This window comes from Ixodes scapularis, unplaced genomic scaffold (genome assembly GCF_016920785.2).
Source record: "Ixodes scapularis isolate PalLabHiFi unplaced genomic scaffold, ASM1692078v2 PGA_scaffold5__190_contigs__length_132052651, whole genome shotgun sequence".
Taxonomy (NCBI): domain Eukaryota; kingdom Metazoa; phylum Arthropoda; class Arachnida; order Ixodida; family Ixodidae; genus Ixodes; species Ixodes scapularis.
In genome coordinates, this window is record NW_024609880.1 from 123805737 (window position 1) to 123826760 (window position 21024).

Sequence of the window (21024 nt, forward strand, 5' to 3'; positions counted from 1 at the left end):
TAGAAAACAAACAACCTCCCTCTGATTTCGCTGCCCGATGGCGTCGCGTAATTAAACATCAGTTTTTCGCTTCTATAATGTATTCTACACCAGTCATCGTGAGTTTTGAAACTATGGTACTTTATCCCAACAGCTAGCTTTATCGATGTTGGCAGAATCTGAGCTTTCGGCATGCATAGTCTTTGCGGTGCGATAAGACGAGCGTTTATTTTCCTCGCCTGACAAGCCCGTCTTTCCTCGCTCAATGTAAGCAAAACTCCAAGATACGTTTCGCGACATTACAAGCCCAAAGAGACCTGCTCTAGCCTGGGCTCTCCGCCGGTGTAGACCACCAGGCAGGGCACCCGGGCGATGCTGGCAGCTATCCATTGGATGACGGCCTCCAACTGAGCATCGCCCGTGCCCTCCGTGTGCTCGCGCGACCACCGGCACGTGGCGATGGGCCGAATGCCTGCCCGGGACTGCTGCAGGAGTTCGGAACACTGCTGGAAGGCGAGAAATACACGATCGGTCAGGACTGCATATCTTGCCAGTATGCCAAATACAGGGTGACAATCGTTCTTTTTCTTTTCTCCTTTTCTGAAAAGTAAAGTACTGTTCAGTGCGACCTTGCTTTTCCCATACGTTGACTCATATGTGCTTTCAATGTCTCCTAGTTTATATTTTCATTCGCTCTAGATTAAAGAGTATAGTGAATAGTAATCGTTTGAAAACACTGTTTGGACAACCTCTACACTAGAATAGAAAATTTGTGTGCGTCTACTTTCGCAGAGATCGACCATTTGAAAGGGTCAATCGCTGCAATCCGCGGAGAGAACTCCGCTGCAAAAAGAAACAATGCCAAAAATAAGTTTAAACGTAAAAAGAAAAAAGAAAAATATGCGAAAAGACATGCCTTATGTAAGCATACGAAATGTCAAGCTCAGTACCACATTGCAGACTTGAATTGTCTAAACACATTTTCATCACCTTCATTTGCCGAGCACCTTCCGTAGATTGCAACGATTAGCGCTCCGAATGCTCTTTGTTAAAATACTGTCGCGAACAGTTATAACGAAGTCAACGGGAATCGGAAATCACTTCGCTATATCCGCTACTTCTTTATAACCGATATCGTTATAACCGGTCTCGACACCACACGCGTATCATGCTTTAGAATCTGACAGGGACATCTAGAAAGGAAGTACCGAGGGCACTGCGCCGTCCTCTTCACTGCTAGTGGAGCTCGGCGGACGTTCAGTAGCTAAGATGTCGGCGCTCTCTTCTCTCTTCATTTCGGGGACTCCTTCTTCTGGACTGTCTCCGTCGTTTGAAATCTCTGAGAGATCGGGTGATACCGGCGGATGTGCGCACGATTTGATGAACTCGGCGTCCTGTCGTGTCATCCCCAGGGACTCTGGATTGCTGCTCTCCTCTGATGTTTTGCGGTACCTGTCCAGAGAAGAGTGGCGTTGGTATGAAGGAATCCGGTGTCCTTCGAGCACTTACAGTTAAAACAAACATCGATCGACGATTGACACTTATGTAAGGGTTACGTACGGTTGCCTACATGCCCCCGGGGTTCTATTTGTTTAGTCAAAATATTCGCTGTCTAGTTTTCTTTAGCTCATCTTTGCCTAATAAATACTAGTATTTCTTTTTGAGCGCATACTCTGCATTCGCTGTAAAAAAAGGTTGGGATTATGGCTCAAGGGTCCAGCCGAATACTTGTCCGTTATGCGTAAGATATGTTCTTTGTTCATTTACATTCACAACTCATCCCAGCATTTATATCGAAGATACATGAAGATCGACAACTGATTTGGTTTTATGAGGAAATAATCCAGAATAATACATATAGTTCAATGTGTGTGTTTCCGTTTCCGCTCGGCCACTCTTCACACTGCTTTCGATAGGGCTCGTGCATAAATGTTTTAATGACTGGACACCACAGGAATTCTCGTGTTGCTCGTGTCTCATATGATTTTCCAGAAAACGTTTTACTAAATATTTCTTATTTTTGTCAAAACTAAATTATCCAAATGTGCGTGCGTGCGTGCGTGCGTGCGCGTGTGCACGTGTGTTTCTTTTCAAGTTTGGAGATTTGTTTTTTAAAAAGCAGTGAAAGCTACACTTATGCGGTTTGTGCACCGGCAGTTATGCGGCCAGGTGGGCATGGTATATATAGGGGGCTAATCGTGCCGATCAGTCGGATAATTAAGTAAAATTTGTTAAAGTTTTAATTAGTGAAAATGGACATATGGTACCAATTAAAAACTTGCCCAGCGTCATCGAAAACCACCAAACCAATAATTGTCAGAAATACTTTGAGCGCGTGGGAAGCGTAGTAGTGCCCTAAAGGTATTATTCGTGCAACGGGTATATACGGCATCCAGATTTCTTTATCAATATCGCCCGAACGCCGACCGGCCGATAAATCAGCGTCTTATCGCGGCGTGAAACAGCAGGTCAGCTAGACTACGCGCGTGTGGCAGAAGACACACTTCAGCCTTGCTGACTTGCTGTCTCACTCCGCGATAAGGCGCTGATCCATCGGCCGGTCGACGTTCGGGCGATATTGCTAAAACATTTGGGGGCTGCACAAGGCTGGGGCTATAATAAGAGACGGAAAAACCGCGCGGGCGATTATCACACCGGTAGCCTTGCTCGTGCTGCATGAGCACTATATACTGCCGTTCTCACGCACTCAAAGTTTTTTCTAAAAATTTCTGATTTCGTGGTTTTCAATGACACTCAGCGAGTTTTTAACGCGATCCATATGTCTATTTTCACTGCTTAAAACGTTAGTTAATAAATTTTACTTAATTAAACGACCGATCGCTACGACTATTAGAACTCACCTGCACAAACCTCATAAGTGTAGCTTTCATGATCTTTTTTTTTTTTTTTTTTTAAGAAATTTGTTAAGCTTAAATAAAAATAAAATAAATACCTGTATATATTTCCCGCGCTCATCGCCCCGGCAAAAAAAATGCCAAGTCACTAAGTTGTGGACGAATGCGCAGCGCCTGGTATTTCGCTGAAAAGAGCTACAGCACGTGCTCAGAATGCGTTCCACGGCCGAGTAGATAAAGATGGTCGCATGCATGCAGAAGACTATTAGAATGGTCTATAAGTAGATCGCACGTGCACGTCTGAATCCTAATGTCCGCAAAACCAAACGTCGCCAACGACAAACAACCTCCGACCTGAACTTGGCCTTGAAGGGCACCGGGAGGTTGGGGTTGACGCCGTCGAACGAGTAGGCCTTGGGCCGTCCCCTGCCCGTCGTCATGACCAGCGTCTGGCGCCGCCCCGGCGAAGACGTGACGACCAGCTCGGCGGCGATGGACAGCGCCGGGAGGTCCTGCGTCCCCGAAAGGGCCCCGGTCCCGCGTCCGCACAGGGTGGGCTCCGAATTGGCGGCTCGGATGGGCCCCAGCATCCGCGGGGAGAAGCCCAGCTCGGGGTCTTCGTGGATGTCGTCCATGTCGCTGCTACCGCTCGAGTAGCTGCCGCGCAGGCCACGGCTCAGGCGCCGGGTCAGTCGACGGCTGCGACGCTTGATGCGACGACGGAAGTCTTCGTATCTGAGTCGGGGACGGAGTAAACAAAACACAAAGTTTGAAACTGGTGTGAGGAAATTGAAAAAGAACGTGTTAGAAGCATCAGTGTGGCGGTCGATGTTGCTCCAAGAGACTCGGCTCATTCATTTATACACACCTCCAACAACCACCCCCAAAAGCCGCCCCCCCCCCCCCCCCCCCCCAAAAAAAAAACGGATTTTTTTACACAAGGTACACGGTGTTCCCTCCAGAAATTGCAGGGTTGCTTTCACCCCAAATAAACGACCGCATCGTTAAACACTCATTGTCCGCCTAAATGCAGCACTAGCGGTTCGAAGTGAGGCCAAAGTCTCAGAATAACCGTTATCTCGTCCGAAATCTATAAGTGACATTCTAAAATAAAAAAAAAAAAAATTTAAAATGGCGGCCGCTAGAGCTTTTGAATACATGGGGTTGAGTGGCATCAGTTATCGAAAACGGGCGAAAACGTATAAAAACGCGCCCTTTATCACAATGAAATTTTCAGAAAAGTATTTCAATAGGGTAACTGCTTTTCTGAAAATTTTAATGGAAAAATATGGCCATTGTGTAGATGAACTACTGACCAATATAATTAATCAATGCCACAGATATATTGTTTCGCTATATTTTAGTAACAGTGAATGATAATTAAAAGGAATGTTCCATTCCACACTTTCAATGAATTGCAACAAAGAATACTTTTTATCGGCAGAAAACTGATTAGTTCTGGACTGATAGTTCCTGATTGTTAATTTTCTCTCCCATGTCACCATTTCAAAACAAATCCGAATAACATAAAATATGCACGTGCTAAGGTCAGGAAAGCACTTTCATAAAACGCCTGGTCTAACTTAACCCCACTTTTAGATTTTTATGCTTGCATCTGAGCTTCTTCTAATAGTGTAATAGATTCTGAAGAAATGTCAGGCATCTCAGAAGTAGGCGAGCTACGTCTTTTTGTGCATATGACACCATGTGACTACTAAGCTTACAAGAAAAGAGAATAACCTACTTGCAAACGAAGTACTGTAACCTACATTCCTGCGAAGCACATGAGGAATGATTAATTTAAATTCATGGATGGAGAAGAGGCCGACACTGTGCTAATAATATGAAGGCTCAAAACTGTGATGTGCACGAAGATTCTAAGTAATGAAACGTCACGCTCATCTTCCCAGTGCTTTCCTAGATATCATTATTATTTCTAGCTCCTAAGCCATTGGACGTTTTTGCTTTTTAACTCTACGTAGCATCAAATACACTATTACAACCACAAAATTTCACGTCAAGCTGTGGTTCTAGCTCTTTTATCCTTCTTGCCCAAGAGGGTTCCCCAAATTCAAATTTCGAGTGATTCCAGTTAAAACAAGCTACTGATTTGAACTGGAACAAACTGGATTCGGCTTTCCAGTACGTCCGGTACATCGAGCTTACCTCTCGTGCTTGCTGAGAAAAGAAAATAGGTAGTCGTCGTCGTCGCTCCTGTAGTCGAGGACGAACCCTGCTGAGCTGGCCGAGTCCTCCCTGCTCATGTGCCGCGAGGACAGAACGCTCGAGCCGCTCCTCTGCGTCCCGAAAGACCTCTCCCTTCTGGACTTGAGGCAGCGTGTCCTCGTCTTCAGAGACGGGCCTTCCTCTCCTCCGGGGCCTGGAGCACACAAGGATGTACACAGACCAGCTAAAACATCATAACCACCTACCTAAGACCGCGTTGATTTACATCCAAATCAGTTGCAAGGTCGATTAACTCTGTGCTCAGAAACATTTGTACCTTAACCCGCATTTTGCATCTAGCTATCAGTTGAGCCACGGGTAGCCGCCTATTTTGCTCCACCAAGCGGGAAGGTCTCCGACGTCTATATTGTGTGTGAGGCGTAGGCTTGTAACACCTTGGCCTCTACTAACAGTTTCATTGTCGTTCTTCCGCTTTTGATAGGTACTGACGACGGTAGCTCGCGGACATCCGACGAGCTTTGTGGTTTCGGAGATACTTGTTCCGAGCCGTCGGGGCATCACAATGTTCCGTTTGTCAAGGTCGCCTAAAATCACCAGCCTTTCCCGATGCGCCAACAAAATATTTCATCTGTAACCCCGGAAGCCGTTAACTACCATCCGCATAAGCAGGTAATAGATAACGCGGATAGCGCGTCATTGACACAGTGTTCAGGGGGTCGTAATGTTTTGGCTGATCAGGTACCTTGCGTTGCTGAAGTAACTTCTGCCTATTTGTTGCCCAAGTTTTATGCCCAAGTGCCCACATTGTTACCCCCTTTTTTATGTCAAAGTGCTAGCACCATTTGGTACTAGCACCTGGGCATAAATCAAAATCAGAAGTAAAAAACAAAGAAAAAACTCTTACTAGCTATGACTAAAAATAAAAAAAAGGGCTTGTAGCTGATCTTTTTTTTTTTTTTTAATTTAAAGAGCTGTCAAGAAGAAGTAACTTCAAGACACGGCACCTTCACGTTTAATCACGGGTATGAGCTCCATGAATGTTTCAATAAATTTACTAAATTTAGCCTGTTTGCCGTGTTAAATCTGCTTGATATTTTCGGTAGAGTTGTAGCTCTAGCGAATCTTTTCGAAGTCGCGATCTAATTTTTGTGCTTGTGATGGGTGCAGTCACTATTCTTTTCAGCTGATAAGGGGATCGGTGGCCGGGTGCTCACCGTAGCTCGGAGCACGTGGAGCGAAAGCTCGCGCAGCAGAACCCGGGGTTCAATATCAACTCCTGCCCGTTTTGAGCCGGGTGTCGTGCACGTTAAAGACCCCTGGCTAGCAGTAACACTGCACTGGCTAAATTTCTCATCAACAGCGTAAACCAGCGTCACCGTACCTCAAAGGCAGAGAGACCTTATGTATAAAAACAAACGTCAATCTTTTTTCTTTTTTTAGCTAAAGATGTTTTTTGCATAAAGGACCAATTTTTGACATAACTTATTGTAATGTTAGGATTTCCTATTGGAGCCCTTTTATTATTCTAATATATTGCCACGCTCAGGGCCGAGCAAACAACGCTCGGTCACGGAATTCTAAAAGATTCCCGTTTATTCTTACTCGGTGCGTAACATTTATCATTTCTTCTTTGTTTCTTGTTCTAGAAAGTGTCTGTTCGTTCTCGCCTCGAGTACGCGACTCTCGAACCAACCTCCTTTGCCGAATATTATAGGAAGTGACGCACTCTAGATAAGGAACTGGCCGCTACCTTGTCGAGTCAGTCTCGCTCTCGCTCGCTGTTACGCCGCCAAATCGCCGCCCGCTTTTCTGCTGCCTCAACGCTCGTTCTTTATTTCTGTTTGGCACAAGTTCCACGATTAGACGTTTATTTTCAGTTCACTGTTCGTCCTCTCGTCACCTTTATTCGTGACAATATCACATGAAGATCATATTTAGGCCGCAGTGTCAAAAACTACAATAACGGTTCAAACCGAAAAACATCGATTTTTTTAAATATTTGTTCAGGCAACGACCGTTTTTGTATAAACCAGTTTTTCATTAGTTTTTCTTTTTCATCTGATATTTTTTGTTTATAGCACCCGTCAGAGGTGCATTATCAAAATATATCGATGTCTTAAAAGTGAAGGAACACCGAAAAACATCTGTTGCTTTCTCTTCTAAATATATAGTGGAAAAAAATCTAAAACCGATTGTTATATTCAAGAATATCGGTTAAAATGAGTAAGTCAAAAAAGTAACCCAGAAAACAACGAAGGTGTGGGATATTCTATACTTACTGTCCCCCAAGCTTTCATCTGCAGTGTGATAATCCTCCTCGCCCGACTTCTGAGATAACAGTCGAGGAAGCTGCAGTCGTTCTTTGGGAGATCCAAAGGGCGTCGAGGCACCCGACCCGCTCCGCCTCCGCTCCATCTCCGCGCAGCTGGACGCGACACTCTCGAACGAGCACTGACTCGTGGCGTGCTCCAGCTTCTGCGCGGGCACCACCAGGTCCGGCAGCTCCGAGCACGGAGACTCCTCGAGACTCTCCATCCTCCAGCAGACGTCTTCTTCGGGACACGACTCGACCGAATGCTGTACCCGCGGCGACGAAACAGGGGGCTCTATTAGTTCCTTCCGCTCTTCCGAACCGCCGCTCTTCAACGCAGAGAACGTGCAGTGAGGCAGCGCTATCGCAGTCCTACCAACGCTGCAATCTTTCCCCTTGTCTCCGATTGGTGGTTCGGCGGTGGGCCTGAAGGCCATCTTGCGCGAAAGCACCGGCGACATGGTGACGGGCCGAAAGACCATGCCGCCCGAAGCTCCACTGCCTCTTCTTTCGGGTCGCGGAGAAGGGTGCCTCTGCGCGCACAGCACCGCCTGCGTGAGCATCGGTGCCGACGAAGACGGAGGCTGCATCATGCGTCCGCCCAGAATCCTCTCGAAGCTTCTCGTCTTGTCGAAGGATCCTTTCGAAGAAGTCGAACTCATCGACCTCTGACCTTTCCTCAAAGCCGGCGGCGGTCTTGAGGCACCGGGCTTCGGACCGGTTGTCGCGACCTTCCTTGCGACGTTCCTCGGGGTGCAGCTACCCTCGTCCGAGATCATATTCTTTGCGGTTTCATGTTTTGAGATCGGCTTGCGCGAACTTTGTACACTGGGTGTCGTTTCCGATGCCGCCGCGGGCTGCGCCAAGGGCTGTGCCGCGGGCAAGGCATCGGCCGTCTTTTTCAGAGCTCCCAGGATGGAAACTAAGGAAGGCTTTTGGGTGTTCGGCGACTTTTGGGCGCAGCTCGGTTTCGAAGTGTCGTCGTTTTTGGCCGTTTTTTTCGTCGGAGACGTAGCGCTCTTTGTGCTCACCGCGGGCGCCTTGCAGTCCACGAAGAGGTCATCGCTTTGTTGGTCCGCCGAGTCTGTCGCGTAGAGGCTGTTCCGAGAGGATGATGTCTTGGAAGAGGACAGTGACTGATAGTAGGGTTCCAGTCCGGCTGCACTGGAGCTTGAGCTGCGACCCACGGGGGAGGGTCTTCTCCGGCTGACTGACTGCCGGAATGTGACCAGGCATTTGTTGAGTTCCCGTAGTAAAGAGGAGTCTTCGTACTGCGCCACTGGGTTGGAGGCGTAGCTCTTGAAGTCCAGGAGGCAGACTGAAGACTCGAAGGGACCAAGGGCCTGCACATGTCAACGGCGAGATTTCTAGGAATTGATGCAGGAGATGGAAACTAAGGAAGGCTTTTGGGTATCCATGCATTCTCATGCTATTGTACTCCTGAATAAAAACTCAAAATCGAGGCCATGAAACATTTTGGTTTGTTTGCAAGCTTATGCGTGGCTAACGTGTTCAGTTAGTGTAGTGCAGTATTCATTGTAACATGGTTTGGATCTAATGCACAAGGACAGGCATCTTGCAGCAGTTTCATATGGTGGCCAGTAAAACAAAAATACAGGTCTCCAGCAAAAAAATGAAGTACCGTCAGCCATAATTCATCACCAGCTTATTGAAGTCTGCAATGCATTGATGATAGAGATGTGCAAACATACAATTTTCAGCAGTCTTTTGGCAGCGCATTGAGATATTTCAAAATTAAATGTACTCTCAGAAGAGAGCAACATAAATGTTTGTTGTGTGCTTCGGGAATGAACGTAGTTCTTGCACCCCGTGTAAAGTGCCTCGATTATTAAGGAAGCTGCTAGAAAGTATGAAAGTTCAAATGTGAAACTTTCAATGTGCATTTCCGGTGTTATTTAATCTTGCCACTGGTTTATAATTACTGTATACTTTGTTTGGGACCGACTGTGCTATTGCCGGCTAACTCTAGCTCTTTAATATAGAACACCGTTGATACATTATCAGTTAATACGTTTTTCCGGCTATCACGTTCGTGAACGCCGGTCCTGTTAAACTCTCACAGAAAATAGGTGTATTCCTTTCCCGTTTATTCCGTTTGCCGTCCTTACTCCGTCCAGAAACTGAGCCGCCAGCCACGGCCGTTTTCTTCGTTTTGTCTGCCACAGGTCCGACCTTAAACTAGGCTTCAAAAGGTCTGAGGCTTTTTGAACGACCTGTTGTGATAGTTCCTTCTCTTTCTTCGACGTGCGCTTCTGCCGAGCATAGACTTCGGTTCGTTCGGCTCCCCTTATTGAGCCAGTTTCAGTTCGGGTAAAGTTCGGAGGTCATAATCAAGAATTGCGTGTAGTGCACTGGTCAAGCTTCACCGCTTTACACCAGTGTGATAGGAGAAGCGCCTAATGCGGGGAAGCATTTCGGTTTGCTCGATGGAATGGGAAACGTTGGATCCTCGTATAGGGTCTACATTTTTTTGTCACGATCATTGGTCAACGCCTAATTTAATTAAGAGTTACAAAAAGTATTTTAGTAGATATGCTAGTCATTTTTAGCGGTGACGATCCATTGGAAATAATTTGCCGTGGGAGCCTCATTTAGAAGCCTCCAAAATCATTATTTGTTTTTACATACTCCCGGATCATACATATTTCTACCTCGCTCCGCTAAAAAAAAAAAAAAAAAATCAACTAGCTTTTTTTAGTTTCAGTCAAGAAGACTTACAGCACGCATAAGCATTTAATTTTCGTATTCAATTAACCACAAGCAGTTATACTCCGTATAATACCCCAAGTTTTCTTTCCTTCATTCCCAAATTTATATGTATATACTCACAAAAACATAACCATCATTGGTATAAAAATGTACTGCGTTAAAATGAAAGAGTCTGTCTGATTAACGCAATGGTAAGTATTGTCGAAATAGAAAATTGCATCAAGAACGTGTATCACTGTCGGATGTAGATGAATAAGTGAATCGCCCAGATGTCTATCTCTCTCTCTTTGTCTGTTTGTCTGTCTGTCTGTGTTTGTGTGTGTGTGTGAGCGTGTGTGTGTTTTTGTTGTCGTTATTGGTGAGATTGGATATTACTGGCTCCCCGCTTGCTTGAGGTCTTGGGTCGAAGGCAAGCAGCCCGTCGACAGTCAAACTCTCGTTGTCCTCCAGGCACTCCACAAAAATCAATGCAGCCAGAAGCTCGGGGGCATCCAGGAACATTGAGCATTCCTGCGGGTCAAGAATTTACAAAATACTCTAAACAACCCTCCTGCACAAAAGAAAAAAAAAGATTACGTGGCGTATTTACACAAACGAAAAGGTCGAAGAAAAATATACTACAAAAAACAAAATGTTTTTTTTTTTAGTAACAAATTTTATTTAAATATTATTTTTTAAAAAACGGAACTGGCACAACTAAGTGGTGTAAGGTTCGGACTTTAAATCCTGCTGTATTTTCCCCACCTTTCTTTTTTGTTGTACAGTTTTTTAGTATTGGATCCATATTCCTACCAGCACGGTCCATAGCTTGATATTGAAAGTTTACTTAAGCACTCATTTGTAATTATGTATACTGAAAGTAGAAGTATTTTCCGGTGTATTCTAAAGTGCAAAACCAGATTCTTTAACACTTCAGAGCAGATCAGTGCTGGAACAGAACAGATCACTGCATTAAATCAGAAAGTCCAAAAATCACTAGAATAACTTTTTGTTATGAGAGTTATATCATGTGCCGGCAAACTATTTTGCAACAAAAATATAACCTTTTCACGAGATAAAAGACTGCCCGCCTACACTGGCTACGACTTCCCGAGTGGAAAATGATTCACTGCCTACCATTGTGTAGCTTCCTCTAAGCACGTCTCCACCAATGCTTGGATGACAAGGGTAGGACTGTAAAAGAACAGCAGCTTAAACCCCCATGAAGAAAAGTCACAAAGAACGGCAACTCAGAAGAAATAGCGGCCTTGTGTGCACCGATCATCCGAAAAAAAAAAATAATATGCATTCGAACCACTCATAAGTGGGGTTCCGTGTTTTCGGTATTTTTTCCCCTTTGGATCGGTGTTTCAAGTTAACGCTTTCGCATTCAAATATTATTGGCAGCTTCGATTTCACAGAGTTCATTTCGTTTCGGCCAAAAAGCGGATGCAGTCACCAACTGCATGAAGAAGTACAAGAAGCTGCGTCATTCCAGTGGTTTCGTTTAGTCGGTTCTGAGGACGGCTGGTCTCTTTCCTTGTCTTCTTGGCGGGTGGCTGTCCTCGACTGACTTGCAGCAACGTTGTAGCGGGCGCTGCTCGGCCTTGCTGGAGGCATTCGAGTCCAAACACTGGGATGGCAATGTCCAGCGAGCTGCTCGAATGCATTGTTCTATCCCTCGCACGAGTTTTGAGTGCGGTCCTCGCCTCGAAGAGTAGCGTCTACCACATTCCAGAGTAGAGAATTCGGGGCGACAGCGGCGCACGGTTGTTGTCTGTTGCCCAGCTCGTCCCGGTGTCGGAACAGCGTGAAAGGTTCCGCTTAAGTAAGTCACATCGAAATACGTGAGTAGGTCGGTCATGTATCGGGAGCGTAATCTCGGATGTAGCCAAGTCCTGATGGTACGAAGTCCGGAGGCACAAATGCAAGCCCGTCAAGCATCCCGCAAAACTTCCTGAATACGTCGTCGGTCCGACGATATAAAATTTTTGGTGAGCTTTTCTCCGCATCCGCCCAAAAGCCGATAAACTTTTGGGAGGATTTATTTTTTCTGTTTCCCCCAATTTTGATAATTATCGACTCGATGGTTAATTCTCGGGGTTTATCACCGAAAACACGAAACCCTAGTGATAATGGAACTTTGCAATAAGTAAGCTTGATCTTCCGTGTCATCGAAGTCGTGTTTTTGTCTTCGAACAAGTGCCATAACTTTCGACGAGAGGAATAACATCCTGCCTGATTCCTCGGACTCCCAGACAGAACAATACGTAGAGCATACATATTACGCGCTTCACGGATATGTGGATCGTTGGGGCATGTAATGGAAAACGGTTTGTGCGCAAGCTGGAAATAAAAAGTTCCGAGAGCCCCAGCTGCCGACCTTGACCAAGATGGGCTCGGCCTCTTCCACGAGTCCCCTGGTGCGGACCATCAGAGGACACAGAGGGCAGTCGCTGCACATCCATTCGGGAAGTGACATTAGGTTCCGGATCGGCGTCACCTAAAAAATATATATATACACTGTGAAACAAAACGAAACAGCAAAGCACAATGCTTATTAAAACGGGGACGCACGTGCGAAAAAAAAAAAAAAAGCGGAAATCCCACAAATTTTGAAATTTAAGCAAATAGTTCCACATCATTTTTTTTTTTTTTCAAAACCAAACTATGCTAGGGTATTTCCGTTGCGCTAAGGAAATCGCGAATGTGGTTTTAACGAAATTATATTTGCGGTTTTGTCGTATAAACACGCGTACGTGTATTTATAAAACACGATGGAGCAATTTTCGCGCGTCCAGAGTTCCGTCCGCATAGTTTATCGCTCATGTGTTCCAGCCGTTAGACGTTAAAAAAAAATATCGGGTCAACTTCGTATAGAAGAGATGCATAAAACAATCAAAGCCATTTCAGCACGCACTGTGTGGCACTTGGCGTGCAAGAGCTTTGGATGCTTTGAGGTAGCCTGTCAGAAAACTGCATCGGTACTCACATCTTTAGAAAAGAGACGCTACAATTTATGTTTGCGCTTTCAGTAAATATCGCTTAGAATTATTGCCTGACATTCATAACCTACGAGACACCTGTTAGTTTTTATTTTATTTTTTTTTTTTTTTTTTACGCGATGGTAGTTTCACAACAAAAATTAAAAAAAAGCGAGCAGCGTTCTTCTCCTCAACTGGAAGCCAGAACAAGCGGCCACGTGATCTGGAGCCTATTATATGCCCCGAAAGCTTATTAAAATAAGCTTTAGCACAGCACAAAACAACGTGCTGAGTTCCACACATTGTTAAGGTTCGGCTAAGAACTTCGTCATCAAGTTTTACGAAAGTGAGGCTGAAAGACAACTTCCGCTTTTGTACTCGAAAATACGCGGTGACAAAGAGGTTTCCTGGTCAGTGGCATTGCGTGCGAGTACACTTGGGTTCCACAAGTGTCAACAAGCTTGAGAAGAGTGAGACAAGTTTTGAATCGTTGCACGGCCCTTTTAAATTGCACTGCCTGGGTTCGGAAAATTTTTTGCAGGGGAATACGATATGAGTTTTGGTGATGGGTTTGTTGTTAGCTTTATCAGCCGCCAAAGTGGAACCTGTAAACGGATACATGAGGGTGCACTTTGGGGAGGTTGCTTTGATTTAAAGTGTTACCTGTACCATGGTTTCGTACAAGAGGAGGTCTCTTCTCCGGTTGAAGGTAACAAATAAGTGTGCAAGTTCCCGGAGACGTGTGTCTTGTGTTGCGTGGTGCATGAGGCATGTTCTTTAAATTAAGGTCACGATTGACGCGTTGTAACGTGGTGGAAGCTCACAAAAACGTGTGCGAATTCCCGGAGACGTGTGCGTGAGAGATGGCACATAGAGAGTTGTGCCAATAAAGTTTACTAGCTGCGTTTGAAACGTTTTGTGTTTGTCCCCTTCTTCGTCCGTCATCTCCTTTTTTTTTTTTTTTCAAACATGAGTGACATTAACCAGCACACCTGTTTACTTTCTCTTTCTTAAAAAAAAAAAAAAAAAACTGGTTCTTTGACAACTTACAGGGCAATTGAATAAATAATTCTTAATTTGCCTTTCCAATAATATGCTACTTGTGGCGTGACCTAAAGCAGCTGATGTATGACATCAGTGAACAAGAGAACGAGTTACTAAGAATATTTTTTCTCTCTCTCAGCTTTTGTTTCTGGGGCGCGTGCTGAAAGTTAGCCCAGCCTCCTTTTTCACATCTGACTTCCTTGGGGATGGGCTATTTTTCGGAACATTGTGGTGATCAATATATAAAAACCTCTGCTACAGAAAACACACACAAAGAATAAAAAAACCACGCGTGCTTGTCTTAAATAAGCGACCATGAGCGTTCATACTCCAAAGTCCACCTAGCAGAAGATTGTCTCATAAAGAGAGCTGTTTGTGTCAGAACGACCCCATCTGACAGACAAAACTGCTGCATGCTAAGACGAACGCTGCCCAACACCAGGGCCGTCTGGTGTCGGCAGCCGTCTCGAACCTGCCTGCAGAAGTACACGGCGCCGTCCGGTTCGTCTCGAAAGGTGCAGTCGAAGTAGGCGAAAAGCCTCCTCAGTTTTTCACACTGGCAGGACCTGTCGAGTGATAGCAAAAAGGATATCAATCACCCCTTTGAAACCACATGTAAAACACGTTGTTTCTAAACTCCGTTTCGTTGTATTCGTTTACTAGCTCAGCTCAACAGCTTCAATAGGTCATCCATCAAAACTTAATGGGGACTCGTATAATCAAGTTTAGAAGCTGCATCAACGTCCGAATAACTTTAACCAATATTATAATCTTTAAGGATACATTAGAGTCGATTAGTGAGTATCACAAAGAACACCTTTATCGCCACCAGTATTGTTAATTGCGCCGGTCTTATGATGATCCCTGTAATTATCATGAGAAATTAAGACTGTCTCGCATGCATTCTGAGCAAGTCATTTCTGGTACGCGTCTTAAATCCCTGGCCCTCGTAATTTCTTAGGTGACCGCGTTCCCTAACTGTTCCTCAATGATTCTAAGCTTTCCCTGTTTTTCTCTCACACTAAGAGTGCAGTAGGGAGCTTACATGGAGAGGAAAGGGAAGAGCTCTGACAGGTTGAAGTCCTGAAGAGTCGGGTGGGTCCTTGGATTTCGCTTGGGGAACGTGGAGAAGAAACAGTTGGCCAGGAGCGAAGCCAGAAACGGACGTTCCAGGGCAAACATGCCCTCTGCAAGCAATGGCGACCGCTGTCAATTCTCCGAAGCGAATTATAAAACAAGGCAAGTTTTTCCTTTATGTTTATATGCTTATACGTGAGAACACACGCTCTACATGACAATTCACATCCAAATACGAAAACTCATTATCCAACGTAACTTTGCCCGAACATCCGTATGTCATTGAGATTTAAATTTCGGTCCAAGAACAAGCCCAACAGTTTCTTCAGAGTCGCCAATAATCCCTATAAAAATCCTTTATTGCGAGGATAGTGAATGGAAGATGAAACCCCTGTTTGAGCAAGTTGGAAATTGCACCATTCCAAGATGCTAGAATTCCTCTCAGGCTAAATTCTACTTATTAACTGCATTGCACCGTTGAAGAGCAATAAAGAACGTATCGGATCCAGTATGCGTATGTCTTACCTATTTAATTTATCCACAAAAAAAAAGGGTTTTATGTCTATATGATGTTCGGTTTTATGATCTCAAAGGAAACTGTACTTGTGATATAGTCACTGACGCGACGCTAGCTGCCCTTGTCTCTACTGGCTCTTCGAACGCGTTCGATTTGCGAACGCCGGCATCTGGCGTTTGGCGTTCGAACGCGTTCGAAATCTGAGTATATAGAGACAGGTGCAGCTAGCTTTGCGTTGACCCACTGATCCATCCAGACGGAGCTCCGACGTCCCCACGCGCTCTCGTTTCCTCCTCTCCCTCAGTTTCTCGTCGCATACCAAGCTCGCGTTAGAGGCTGGACAACTGAAGCTCCTGCCTGCCCTTCTCGTTTTTGTCAGCGACCATATTTGTTTTTAGAGCAGAAAACACAGACAAGAGTCTTACTGATTCAAATGACTTTTCGTGCCTGGCGTGACACTCGAAGGTACTATAAGAGTTTGCCAGCTACCAAATACTATGATCTGTGGCATAACTCTCGCATATTGCCATCATCAGATTTATTATTCGAATTAGTCTTCTTCCATCCTGTGTTAAGCAAAAGTTAATATGCCTTTTATTTATGCCTGGTGAGTTCTCTGAATAACAATTATTTTGAAATGTCATATTAAGAAACCTATTGCATTTAAAAATAAAGTATGCCTATATGTATTCATCCACCTTACCTTTTTTGTCATTTCGGCTCAAGATTAAACTTGCGTATCTAAATGCTTATTTAGGCTTAAACAAACGCAAACCAATCCTAGCGCCTATGCAGCTCGCGCGCGGAGGTCAGTGCAAGGGCGCAAGCAGTCACCTACCGTCGGTCAACCCCTTCAGGCCATTAGGGAGTTTTCGTAGATCGTTTTCGCCGTCCCGCAAGGCCCTCCGCAATCCGCTACGATAGCGGGAACTCCACAGTCAAGGCTATCGGCGCGCAGGCGCAGTAGCAACTTCTTCGTTGCGGAACGCTTAGCGGAGGGGGTAGCGCGGTCTACGAAAACTCCCTATTAACGGGAGAATGTTAGCGAGAAGGCTGCCTCGGAACATGCATGCGAGTGCTGTTTGCAAACAGGCCCCGAGGAAGTCGGAAAAACAAGGCTGGAATGCGGCGCCCAACTCTGCCGCTAAGGCTAAGCAAAGTGGAGTCGTTGCAGACATGGTTGCAACTCCGGGCACGGAGCCAGAGTGATGGACCGAGTAATGAAGGGTCCCCTCGGAAGGGTTTATTTCAAGCGGGTCACTGACCCCTTCAGCACCCCGGCGAGACGAGAAGCAGGCTCCTGCCGCCTTCCTGTCAACGGAGCTTCGGAACGAGCTCCCTAACCACTTAGTATCTTACAAGGGGCCGGCTAGCTGAAAGAAGCCAGCCAGTCTGTTGTTGGGCAAGCGGTGAGCACTGACTGACCTCTGCCTATTGAAAGGGCCCTCAATATGTCTGAGAGCCACGCTGCACTCGGAACACCAACGTCTCTCGTGCCGCTCAAACGGATCTAAAGCAAAAGTGTCGCAATAAAGTTTGGGCAGGCTTCTCTTCATTACACTTTAATAAAGACCGCATTTTCTTTCCTATATCGAACATGCAGGTCCAATCACTGCAAACAACAGGATATCCCAGCCAATGACGAAGCTCAGAATGTAATTAGACCTATCAAATTCGCTGTGCGCATGCAAAGGCAATGAGTGTGACGTTCCGTATATATAATTACTGTCCCTCGCGCATCGCATCTTTGCGTTCTAGTATTCTTCTTAGGTGCGCCATTTTCATCCGTCATTCGTGGCCAGCGTCCACGTGTGCGTTGTGTGAAGCAGATGGTGGTAACACAATCGTTTAAACATTATGAAACCTCTGCCGGGCAGACGGAAAGTAAGAGAAAAGGAAGAAGAGCAACCCGAATGCAATATTCGTCTCCCAGAATAGCTGTGGCGGACGAGAGGGGGAGGGTGTGACGACCGCGCGGGCGAGGGCGGTCCACGGTTAAAGATTACAGAGCGCAGCATAATATGTGGGCAGCAGAGCGCCTTCTAGCACCGTAACATAGCTACAGTGTTACGTAGCTCACTGCAATGGACCGGATGGATGGATGCGACTGAACCCTTTGAGTCGGACGGCGACTTGCGCCAACTAGCCATTTCTTTTTTTTTTTTTTTTTAGGGCGTAGATTTTAGGCGCCTGCTTTCCGGTTGAGCGGCGTCGGCGTCGGCTTAACCGCGTTCAATTTAGCGAGAAAATTGACGTCGCGTGACCTCAACACCAATTCAATTCCCTGCTAAATTTAGCGGGGAATCGAATCGGTGTTGAGGTCACGTGACGTCAATTTTCTCGCTAAACCTAGCGGAAAAACTGAATTGGTTTACAGGTGACGTGACACCAAGTCATGGGACGTCATTTTCCCCGCTAAAATTAGCGGGGAAACGGAATCGTAGGAGAGGGGGGGGGAGAGGATGGGATGAAGGAGTAGGAGACGAGGAGAGGGTACGGAGGAGGAGGAGGGGCACACTCTCCCCTCCGTAACCCCCTCCTCCTCCTCAAGTTTTATGCACAAAACTGCATTTGGCAAATCTCTTGCCACCGATCTCTTTCTGTGGCCTTAACTTTCTTCTTAACTGAGACCTGCTCTTCCGTAACTCCACGATAGCCTAAAAACTTTCCTCTTAATTTCCTAGTGCGCTGTCTCCACTTTGTGTGTATACTCCTCATGTATAAATAGCTGAAAACCTCTCGTGCCCACTGGTCCCCATCTATTTGCCTCAACCGATCCTCAAATTCTATCTTGCTCCCCGCTTCCCTGCTCTCAAATGACGCCCATCCCATGTCTCCATGTACTCCCTGGTTTGGCGTCTATAGCAACGTGCCCCCAAAGGCAGCCTAGCTACTCCGCGCTGTTTTATTTCCAGTCTTGCATGCACTACGGATTTCATGCATAGCCCTCCGTTTCCGAGTCGCGAGTGCCGTCTGGGGGGTTGTATGTGAACTACAAATGGAGGGCCATGAGAGGGAAGCCCAACCAGACATGTACGTAATGAGTTACTTCTACCTAGTTACTTTTTCCGGTGTATTTAGTTACTTTTGTTTAGAAAAGGAACAAGTAGCGTACTTAGTTACTTTTAAAGCCAAGTAACGAGTAACGGTCGTTCGTTACTTTTGATTCTAACCAGAGTACGCGTCTTACTACGACAAATGCAAATAATAACCCCCCCCCCCCCCCCCCCCCCACCAAAAAGAAAAAAACAGTAGGACGGTATAGCAACGTTTATCGCTGAACAAGTCAGTCGAACTCTACAGCTGGGAACGTCATTCACACAGGGAACACAATAAAGTTCGTCGGTCGAACCTTCTAAAATCGTGTACAGACCGAATCTAAACCCGGAGGTTGCCAATGCTGGAATGCACATAACCCACTGTCAACTTAAAACTTTATAAGCAGTTAGAAAAACAAAATGAGAAAAGGAAATCCTAGATTCACTAGCCCTTTCTCAAGCACAACACTGCCGTTTCTTCGAGCGCGTCAGTAGAACGACTCTTCAGCGTCGCCGGAGATGAAAACAATGAACCACGAGACAAAACCAGTTATGTATTAGGTCGTCAAAGTAACGACGAAACTAACTCGCTACTTTTGAGGTAAAGTAACACGTTCCATTAGAGAATCAGTAACGAGTAACGCTTTTTGAGCGAGTAACGACCAAGCGGTATTTAGGCACTTTTTTGGGGTAACGTTTACATATCTAAGCCCAACATGCCTTCGCCCTTTCAGAACACATTGGCGTCACGCCGTTGTATCGGTTTCCATTGCTTCGTCTGCCTCCATGCCACTGATTTTCAAAAAAGAACCGTCAACAAGGACGAAAGGCGCGCAAAGGTAGGATGCTGCTCTGACCACGTTGGTCGCGCGGGACGGTGCTTTCTGAAAATGGCGACAGGGAAGAGGGTGTACGCATGCGCAGAAGATGGCTGGCTGCAGAAAGATTCATTGGGAAACATGGCAACGTTTCTCCGATGTCCCCAAGGAAAGCAGTCAGGCCACGCACCTTGCTGCTGCAGGCAGTAGAGGAATCCCGCGTGTGGCCTGAGCTGCTTGAGCTTGAGCGCGGCCGAGATGAGAGCGGGCAGGGTGGCCTCGAAGAAGCGCCTGCTCTCCTCCGGCCGCAGGGACTTGAGGAACTTCTTGAGCAGGTCCAGCCGGATCTCCTCCCGGGGAAGCTCCTCCGGATCCAGGCCTACGCTTCAGGGCCACACGGACCCGCGCGGAGGGTCAGGGACCAGCCACGCCCGGATCGGGAACAGTCGCACGCCTCCAAGGTATATAATACGATGCGGGCCCATTCTAGTCGACCCTTAACTCAAATACCATAAAAAAAAACTATTCGTGCGTTTTTTTGTTTTTTTCTTGCGAATTAGACAGAGGGGGTCATATTCGTTGCAATTAAATTATTTGAATTGTCTCGCTTCTCCAGACAGTAAAACAAAAATATTCGTATGCAAGCTTCGGAATTTTAGAATTAGCGAACATTGTGGGCTCCACGACATTTAAACCGGGGTCACGCTGCTCATTGTGATACCGGGTAGGTGCCACTTTGAATATACGCATCATCATCATCATCGTATCGGTTGTGCCGATACATCGTGACCATTATATATAAAGCATGCTTTCCAAGGATGAACCCCTTTGCACTGAGAACCATGTGAAGTGCGTTTCCTGCGTCCCGGTTCAACGAACGCTACAGTGGCGACAAGGATGGGATTCGAGCCTACATCATACCAAAGACAGTCTGCAAACACGAGTCAGCGCAATATCCGTGGTTCGAATGCCGCGTGCCAAGTTTCTCCTTGAGCTCATTGTCATGCAGCATTCGAAGCACGGATATCGCGGTGACTCGCATTCGGAACTCTACGCAGACTGCCCTTTGCACAATGGCAGTGGCAAAACGCGGATGATTAGATTATCATCTCGTTCCGCCACTGCCAGCTTAGCGCCTGCTTCACGAGTGGTAACTTTGGTGCGCCCCCGAGTTTCCCACGAGCTTCAAGTCGTTCTAAAAAGAACTGATTTAGTGGTTTTCGATTACGCTCTCTAAGTTTCTAATTGGAACCACATCTCTATATTCACTAATCAAAAAGATAATTAACGAATTGTAATTATTAGTCGACTTATCGCAAACATTATCCACCCCCATAATGTCCCCCTGACCTACTCACCTGCACAAACTACATAAGTTCAACTGTCACGGATTTTTTTAAACAAATCTGTAAAGCTTAAAAAAGACACCCTGTATATAATATAAGGGCATCATGGAATATTGTGTTAACAAGTACTTGTACTTTACTTTGAAAATGCGTTGAATT

General features: G+C 45.9%; 1 protein-coding gene across 2 annotated transcripts in view; it reads right to left on the reverse strand.

The window, feature by feature from the left end:
* The window catches only part of LOC8042218, a 43583-nt gene that overhangs the window by 6362 nt on the left and 16197 nt on the right, over positions 1-21024 (reverse strand). The window contains exons 3-13 of one of the 2 annotated variants that reach the window (XM_042294382.1): positions 19710-19903; positions 15115-15256; positions 14542-14635; positions 12425-12544; positions 11179-11235; positions 10438-10572; positions 7301-8675; positions 5001-5214; positions 3189-3569; positions 1188-1431; positions 297-485 (exon numbers count right to left, since the gene is read on the reverse strand). In XM_042294382.1, the coding sequence (XP_042150316.1) occupies positions 297-485; positions 1188-1431; positions 3189-3569; positions 5001-5214; positions 7301-8675; positions 10438-10572; positions 11179-11235; positions 12425-12544; positions 14542-14635; positions 15115-15256; positions 19710-19903 (3145 nt within the window). Of the gene's footprint in view, positions 1-296; positions 486-1187; positions 1432-3188; positions 3570-5000; positions 5215-7300; positions 8676-10437; positions 10573-11178; positions 11236-12424; positions 12545-14541; positions 14636-15114; positions 15257-19709; positions 19904-21024 lie in introns of those variants that run through there. The other variant, XM_042294383.1, reaches the window with a different exon arrangement.